Below are 8,712 nucleotides of genomic sequence, written 5' to 3' on the forward strand. Positions count from 1 at the left end.
TCTCATCCTCCCAAGTCAAGGATTAGGGCCTCCTGCGGCTCAGATGGCACCTCGGGGATCAAACCCACAGATGCCACTGGCAGTTTAGGAAGGGGCTGGGGACAGAGGGGATGGGATCCGGAAGGAAGAAGAGAACTAGGAAAGCAGTAAATGGGGACAGAGGGTATGGAGATGTACAGGTGAGATCCCCATCAGGGCCCCAAAGGCAGCCGTCAAAGGTACCTGGCCAGAGCCTCCTGTCCCTCATGCAGAAGACGCTGCCCCTGCAGACGTCACACCAGCCAGCTGAGTGCCTGGGGCTAAGTCAGGATTCCAGGGCAGTCTCAGCAGATCACAGCTGACCCCAGTGTTTCCTTGGACAGTCTCCACCCCACCTTAGGAAAGCTGTCCTGACTCATGGGGCCCTATGTTTTGTCACCAGGAAACGTCCAGAGGTTGTGACAGTGACCGGATGGAAGGCGCCGGTCGTGTGGGAAGGCACTTACAACAGGACCATCCTAGAAAATTACTATGCCAAACAGAAAATTATTGTGGGTTTGACGGTTTTTGCTGTTGGAAGGTAAGTGTCCCTAATAAGATGGACCTCGGCTTTTTCTTATTTCATTGTCAGATGTTTGTGAGGGGCCCCCTGGGCTCATGGAGCTGTTCCTGCCTTGTCTGAATTCTTAGATAGGAGAATGTTATAACAGGACAGTTTCCATCTCCGTTCTGCTGAGGACCCCGAAGGGCTGAGAACAAAACAATAGTAGGTGAGTCGACTCCTTCCCACCTCAAAGTGAGGGTCTCAGGTTGCTGGTAAAAGTGTCTGCTCCACCCACGGAGCCTAGGGTCTATAGCACATCCACAACGACCTCCTTCCTGACCTCCATGGCTTTCTCTGGAAATTCCAAAAATGGCAGCTGTTGGCCCAAATGTGCATCATTCGTCCTCCTACACTCTCAGACCCAGGACCAAGGACAGAAGGATTTACAGTCCAGACTAATCCAAGCATGGCAGTTCTCCATGTCTTCCATGGGCTCCTCAGGTCCTTCTTGGCCCCCAGAGATTCAGCTAGCCAGAACTTGCCCTTCTAGAGGTTGGGTAGGTTCCTCTTTCGGCTTTCATTTCCTTGTTTAGAACACCTCTTCCAAAACTACAATCATTCTTACTTGAAATTAGTAGCCATAATATTAGTTGTAAAATGTAACCCATTTTGCTCTTTGGAAAGTTTTTGGGTTTTTTTCCCAAAACAAAAGCAAAAGTTCAATTTTCCTAGTCCCTACCCCCACCATGAGCTTCTCCTGTTCCTTTCCTGAAAACCACATGGAAAGTTGATCCCTTGGCCTGTACGAAGAGTGTTGAAGGCCCAGGTTGATCTGAGCTTCAGCTCTGCCCACCGTAGGGCCTAAAGGAAAGCTCTGTGAAGATCTGACGGTTCTTCTAAGACTTCCAGCCCAGAACCCAGAAGCCATCGCTGCTGCCAAACTAATCAGGTATGGTGACCTGGTTAGTCACCTGGATGGCATCTCTAATAGACAAGGGTGACTCCGGAGTTTTGACATTTTCCCCAGGAGAATCTGTACTGTTCTGAGTCAGGAGCCAATACTCAGCTCACCTAACCCCATGGCATGAATGTTACGGATTGATTCGATCTTGGTGTTCCCAAGAAGAACAGAATACCTCCTATGGCTCCACAATGGCTTCACCATCTAGCTGCAAATCTGCAGAACCAAACTATAAATCACCTACCCTGGGGAAAGCCCTATGCCCTCCGCTCTGATGCTCGAGAGGACTGTTTGTGCAGTCAACAGCAATAAATCCTCGTAAGAGTGGATTTCGACTTAGGAGGTGTGATGTTTGGTTTGTTTTCAAATAATAATGCAGGAAGCCAACAGCAGTGTTTTAATCCCCAAACAATGTTAAACCTCCCTCGGCTCCCTCCCTTGCCCTAGGATTGTCTCCCAAGCTTCCGAGCACAATAGATTTTTCTTAAAAGTTCCAGAGTGCCCAGGAATTTCCTGGCAACCAGCCACAGAGCCATGTTGAACTCCCTGTTTATATTGCTCAGATATCTTCTTTCCATTTAAATAATCAGTACTGTAAACTCTTGGCCTTCTAGTGGCCAGCATTAAAAGCACGCTTTATTTTGGTAGTAAAGAAAGGAAATCCAAGCAGTCACCAAAAAAGCACAACGAAGTACTGGTTACTATGACTTGCAAAACATCTTGACTGGCTGCAGCTGTGATCAGCAAATTCAATTCAACCCACATTCACTGAGCGAAGCATGAGTCTGGGGTCTGCATGAGTTGTGTTAAGCCATCTGACTCCTACTTCTTCCTTCTCTCTGATCTCCATGGCTTTGCAAGAGCATACAGCTTGGGTTACAGAAGACAACAACATGATGTGTTTGGAATGAAGACATACATAGCTAAAATATCACCACCCACCCGTTAGCATGGCCCAAATCCAAAACACACTGCCAGTACCAATACCAAATGCTGGTGAGGATGTGGAGCAATGAGCACTCTCCTTCATTTACTGGTAGGAATGCAAAATGGTACAGCCATTTTGGAAGACCGTTTGGCAGATTCTTAAAAAGCTAAACATAATCTGACCATGCAATTCAGCAACTGCACTCCTTGGTATTTAGCCAGAGGAGTTGAAAACTTAGGTCTATACAAAAATGTTTATACCAGCTTTATTGATAACTGCCAAAATTTGGAAGCAACCAAGATGTCCTTCAGTAGGTGAGTGGATAAATAAACTGTAACATCTAGAATATTATCAGTGCTAAAAAGAAATGCGCTATCAAGCCATGCAGACGTGGACGAACCTTAAATGCATGTTAACTTAGTGAAAGAAACCAATCTAAAAAGACTGCATACTATATGATTCCAACTGTGTGACATTCTAGAAAAGGCAAAGCTATGGAGACAGTGAAAAGATCAGTGGTTGCCAGGGATGGGGTGGGGTTCGGGGAGAGGTATGGATGAACAGGCAGAATGCAGGATTTTTAGGGCAGTGAAAATACTCTGTATAATACCATACCTAGTGACAGATACATAGTGCTACCCATCTGTCCAAATCCGTAGAATGTACAACTCCAAGAGTGAATCTTAATGTAAACTGTGGAGTGATAATGATATGTCAGTGTAGGTTCATGGATTGCAAGGCATGTATCGCCCCGATGCTGGAAATTGGTAGCAGGGGAAAGCTGTGGGAGGGAGGGGGAGCAGTGGGTACGTCTGGACAATGGATTGGTGTTTGGGGTGATCAGTGGGAGGCTCACAGGGTGAATATGTAATATAGAAGGATATCTATGCCCTATAACCCATTCTCTGGGTCCCAGAAGAGGATATGAGAGGAGTGATGGTTAGGCTTAATACATCCCCAAAGGACCCAAGGGTCATGTCACCCTTGCATCTGGTAGGACAGGAGCAACACTGGGTATAGTTTGAGAGAGTACTAGTGCCCCCTGATGTTGGTCAGAGGGTACAGACTTCCAGTTATAAGATGAGTAAGTTCTGGGGATCTAATGTATATCATGGTGATTATAGTTAATAATACTGTTATCATACACTTGAAAGTTGTTAAGAGAATAGATCTCAAATGTTCTCATCACAAAAAAGAAACAGTAGTTATGTGACATGATGGGGGTATTAGCTAATGCTATAGTGGTAATCATTTTGTAATATATGAGTATATCAAATCAACTCTTTGTACACCTTAAACTTACACGATGTTATATGTCAATAATCTCAGTGAAGCTGGGGGAAAACTATCTAGCACCCATTTTGCCTGCCCAGAGTCTGAACCAACAGATAAATAAGACAAAGGGCTAAGCAAAGTAGATGATGTGAGTATCCTGTTCATTGCAGTTAAAGCGGGTACTGGAGAAGGCGGCTTCTGTCTGCAGACTCTAGGCTTTCTGATACTGAACCACGGAATTAGAAAGATTAGGTATCCAGGCTTCCAGACACAGAGTAGGGCCTGTTCCACTAGGGTCACTTCAAGTCCCCAAGACAGCACAGGCTGTCTTCAACTGGCTGGTGGCCATTTCCAAGAGTGAGAGTGGTGGGGGCAGGGCTGCAAATGCCCTGTCGCTCTTCCAACATCAGCAGGTCAGTCACTCCTCCTCCCCAAAGTGGAGCGAATGAATGGTGGAAAGCAGCCAGGAATGTTCCCCTATCAGATGTGGAAAACACATGTCTGGGATGGGGAAAATCATTCCTCCCCTACGCTGCCAAACACAGACAAGATGATTAGAAGAGCACGTAGTCTTCCGCACAAATCCCAGCGGTTACATTTGTCCTGTTCTTCTTTGTTTCAGATACATTGAGCATTACCTGGAGGAGTTCTTAATATCTGCCAATAGGTACTTCATGGTTGGCCACAGAGTCATATTTTACATCATGGTGGACGATGTCTCCAGGATGCCCTTGGTAGAGCTGGGTCCTCTGCGTTCCTTCAAAGTGTTTGAGATCGAGCCTGAGAAGAGGTGGCAGGACATCAGCATGATGCGTATGAAGACCATTGGGGAGCACATTGTGGCCCACATTCAGCATGAAGTGGACTTCCTCTTCTGCATGGACGTGGACCAGGTCTTCCAAGATAGCTTTGGAGTGGAGACCCTGGGCCAGTCAGTGGCTCAGCTGCAGGCCTGGTGGTACAAGGCAGATCCCTATGAGTTTACCTATGAGAGGCGGAAGGAGTCTGCAGCCTACATTCCATTCGGCCAGGGGGATTTTTATTACCACGCAGCCATTTTTGGAGGAACACCCACTCAGGTCCTAAACATCACCCAGGAGTGCTTTAAGGGAATCCTCCAGGACAAGAAAAATGACATAGAAGCTGAGTGGCATGATGAAAGTCACCTAAACAAGTATTTCCTTCTCAACAAACCCACTAAAATCTTATCCCCAGAATACTGCTGGGATTATCACATAGGCTTGCCTTCAGATATTAAGACTGTCAAGATATCTTGGCAGACAAAAGAGTATAATTTGGTTAGAAATAATATCTGACTTTAAACTGGGCCAGTAGGTTTCCGAACTTGAGAGAGTATGATTCTGGCAACTTTCTCAGAAGAGTAACACTTAACTTTTAAACAATACTAACAAAACACCAACACAGCAAATACTTGCTCTTCTTCCTTATTAACTTTGAACCTGGCAGTATGGGAGAATGAACCTATGGTAATCAGATGTAAATTCCCAGTGATTTCTTTATCTATTTTGGGTTTGGGGAAAATACTATCAACTGAACCAAAAATAAAAAATAAAAAATAAAAAAAATTGACACAGGCAAAGAAAAAGCCAGAAACACTCTGCACGTGCCGGATAATGTACTGGAGAAAAGAGTGCTAAGGAAGTGTTTGGCAACAAGATACAGTTGTGGGGGGTCATCCCCTGGACTTCAGTGTCCTTGCTGAGTTGCTCGGCAGCAGAACTCTGAGTAAGGACACAGTCCCCCTGGGCAATCCTCGGATGGTTTCAGTAGCCGACTGCTTCAGGCCATTGGCTGTCCATGTTCTTTTCCCATCAGGAAAATGTCATTTGGCTTCTGTACAGAAGATTGGTGGAGGTTCCCCAATGGATATCACGGTGGTGAAGGTTTGGAGTCCCAGGGAATGTGAATGAGCCAGTGGGGGCTCAGCATGGAGTGAAAACAAAGACTCAAAGTGAGTTTGCCATGAAGTGGCAGAGAGTGGGAAAAGAGGAGGCTGGTCACCGTGGGCCACCCCTGAGGGGCTCAGGGTACGGGGTTGGTGCTTAAACACAGCACGGATCCAGGTGCTGAGTGGGAGGCCGTGTGGGCGATCTCCGGCCTCCTCAGACCCACAATGACCGGAGCGGGGGGGGCTGGCATGGAAGATGCTTCTTGTTTTGTCCAAGTCACTTTCAGTCTGCCGGACTCTGCCACTTGTGTGTCTTCAGTTCTGTGGCCGGAGGAAGTGGATGGTGTCAGAGAAGGCAGAGGCCCATGGTGGACTGAAGAGGCTGGCTGGGAGTTCCACTTTCCAGACCTGGGCTTCATGACAATCAGTTGTCAACGTGTCCTGCCACCACCTGCTTTAACCCTCAGGGGCTCCCAGCCCATCATGCCCCAAAGTGGAGGGCTGACAATCCAGGAGTGGACCGGATTGGAAAAACCCTCTCGTTTTCCCCCGCCCCGTCTGCACTAAAGCAGTGTGACAACCAGATACGGTGAATAAGATGGATAATTGATTTTATATCAAAAGCAGAGGGGATGGCAATGGGAGATCCAGTCCTCATGACTGAACATCTTAACACACAGTTCCCTTCTCTAAGAGAAGCTCGGAAATCCTACATATTCTTTAAAGTTAAGCAGTTCAGTGTCAAGGAAGTTGGGAGGCAACATCTACATAGGCAGGTATATTTATAGTTTGCTTGTGTTCCAGTTTGGGTCATTTTGTTTCCATTTTTAAGTGATGGATTTGAAGAGCCACTGCCCTGGCTCCACAGTGGGCACAATGGGCTTATGTGATCCAAATGAAACCCACATTTTTTCCTACCATTTCACTGTGTCTCCTACTCTTCAGTCCTTGCCAAAAAAATCTCACAACCCAGCAAAACCAAACCAAACCAACAAAAGTCCTGAAGAAGTGGACTTCGTGAAAGAAAACGAAGACCACACGTCTGTTAGGATGCTGCCTCTCCAGGATTCAAGTTTTCCGGGATCCATTCTGGAGTAGAGACAGTTGAGCGTTTAAGTCCTACACCAAAGAAATGATCTATCTTAGAAGATTAGGGGAAAGGGTTGATGTTTACTTTTGAGGGAATCTTGATTTCTTTTTATTCATTTAAATTTAAATCCCAAGTGAACAAACTCAAGATCTCATGAATAGTTATTCTTAAACATTAAAAAAAAATAATAATAAAATTCCTGATTCACAACTGAATAAATTATTTTCTCAGTAGATTCTGGTCTGGTCATGGATTGTGCACTTCCTCCCAAAGATGTTCTGAATCGTCCACTACACAATTTTACATTCTTAGACTCCAAAAAGTCCTGAGGTCCTTCTAAAAATGTGTTCACTCTTACGAAGAGAGAAGATGGTTGAGAGTCCCAAACTTTCAAAACAACAAATGCTTATGGAGAGCTTTTACAAAGTGGTACATTGAAGTAATTAACTGCCCATGAAGGAACCAGAAAGAAAAGGCTTGCCCCTGAAGCCTAGGGTGGGGCGCCAGGGCAGAGGGAGAAAACAATGTCATAACTACATCTGGGGGTTATTAGTCCTGACCTCTGGGGAATATATGTGGCCCAGGGAGCCCTGGGAAAAGGCTGGACTTGCAGCAAAATCAGGGTGGGTAGATTGGTAATAAATAGATGAAAGGTGACGAGACTGATGGAATGCAGCGCACTAGATACACAACAGGGCATCATTCCCTCATTAGAATTATTTTCATTTTATAGATGAGCCAAGTGATGTTCAGAAAGGTTAGCCACCTGGCTAGAAAATGACTGAGCTGAAGCTCAAACCAGAGAAGCCGACAAGGATAGATGTGTTGACACCATACATCTGATGGGCCATGTTTCATATCAAAGAAAATGCAACTTTACAGAAGGATCTTGGAAAGGGGCATTTTTGCCGTAAGAATTAATATTTTAAAAACTAGATACATCCCCAAGCCTGTTGTACTATTTCCCACTTTTTGTGTACTAAACCTGCCCTAAATGCATTAAACTAGTTAAAATGGATCATGTAAAAAAAAATAAAAGACTGTGATCATTCTTACCTTTACTTTGTGGATGCAGGGCTGATAGAAGCCCTGGGGGCACACACTAGCTGTTGTGAAGGCAGGTGCCACGGAGGGCACGATTGGGTGGGGGGGGGCAGGTGAAAGAGACAAGCCACGCCTCCACCTTCCACTCCACCTCTAATCTGGGGGTCACATGCAGCTGGAAGGGGACACATTTCTTTAAGCCCTGAAGGGCCTTAACTTCTCTTGTCCTTCTTGGAATGACGCGTCTTTGATGTCTCCCAGCCAAAGTGACCATGTGATTTACCAATAAGGGAATCATGGTTATGGCAATATATAAGTGTTTATTAAATGCACTATTTGTGAAATGTGCCTTATATAAATGAGTAACAGAGGCACAATAGCATACTAACAGGTAAAAGGTCATAGAAAGCATGAACGCATAACATACCAATGCATACTTTTTAAGGCGAGGAAAGCAGGGTTAAGTAAGGATCCATTGGTCAAAGCCTCAGATCTATAAGGGTGCCGACTAGAATTCGCACCCAGGACTTTCTGACTCTAAATCCTTTGTTCTTTTCACAGCTCCTGTCTGTTTCCCTCAATCTCTCACATATGTGCAAGCGTGCATACATGCGCACACACACACACATACATTTTAGTCATCTTGTTTTTGAAACTTGACACCAGAGGAATCAATACCAAAAGCTCTCAATTCTTTTATTAGGCATTAAAAAGAGAAAACTTAGTAGACCAAAACCTCTCAGAATGCAGGTCTAAAGCCATCATAGCGCCGTGTTAGAGAGGCAGACAAATGAAACGTGAGCAATACAGGGTCCTGGGAAGCATGGAGAAAGGAAGGAGGAAGCTGCCTCAGAGGGGCTGACTCTGAGCTTTAAAGGAAGAGAAGGGGGTAACTGAGGAGTGGAGCTGGAAGGAGGTTTCAGAGCGAGGAGCAGCAGATGTAAAGCACAGAGGGCTGCCAGGAGACCTTCCCAGAGACCCA

General features: G+C 45.5%; 1 protein-coding gene across 4 annotated transcripts in view; it reads left to right on the top strand.

The window, feature by feature from the left end:
* The window catches only part of GGTA1 (glycoprotein alpha-galactosyltransferase 1 (inactive)), a 54,980-nt gene extending 48,063 nt beyond the window's left edge, over positions 1 to 6,917 (top strand). For all 4 annotated transcript variants that reach the window (XM_035015907.1, XM_035015909.1, XM_035015910.1 and 1 more), the window contains 2 exons: positions 422 to 559; positions 4,310 to 6,917. In XM_035015907.1, the coding sequence (XP_034871798.1) occupies positions 422 to 559; positions 4,310 to 5,003 (832 nt within the window). In that variant the 3' untranslated portion in view covers positions 5,004 to 6,917. The remainder of the gene's footprint in view (positions 1 to 421; positions 560 to 4,309) is intronic.
* The last annotated feature ends 1,795 nt before the right edge of the window (positions 6,918 to 8,712 follow it).

This window comes from Mirounga leonina, unplaced genomic scaffold, assembly GCF_011800145.1.
Source record: "Mirounga leonina isolate KUSES-001 unplaced genomic scaffold, KU_Mleo_1.0 Mir_170, whole genome shotgun sequence".
NCBI lineage: Eukaryota > Metazoa > Chordata > Mammalia > Carnivora > Phocidae > Mirounga > Mirounga leonina.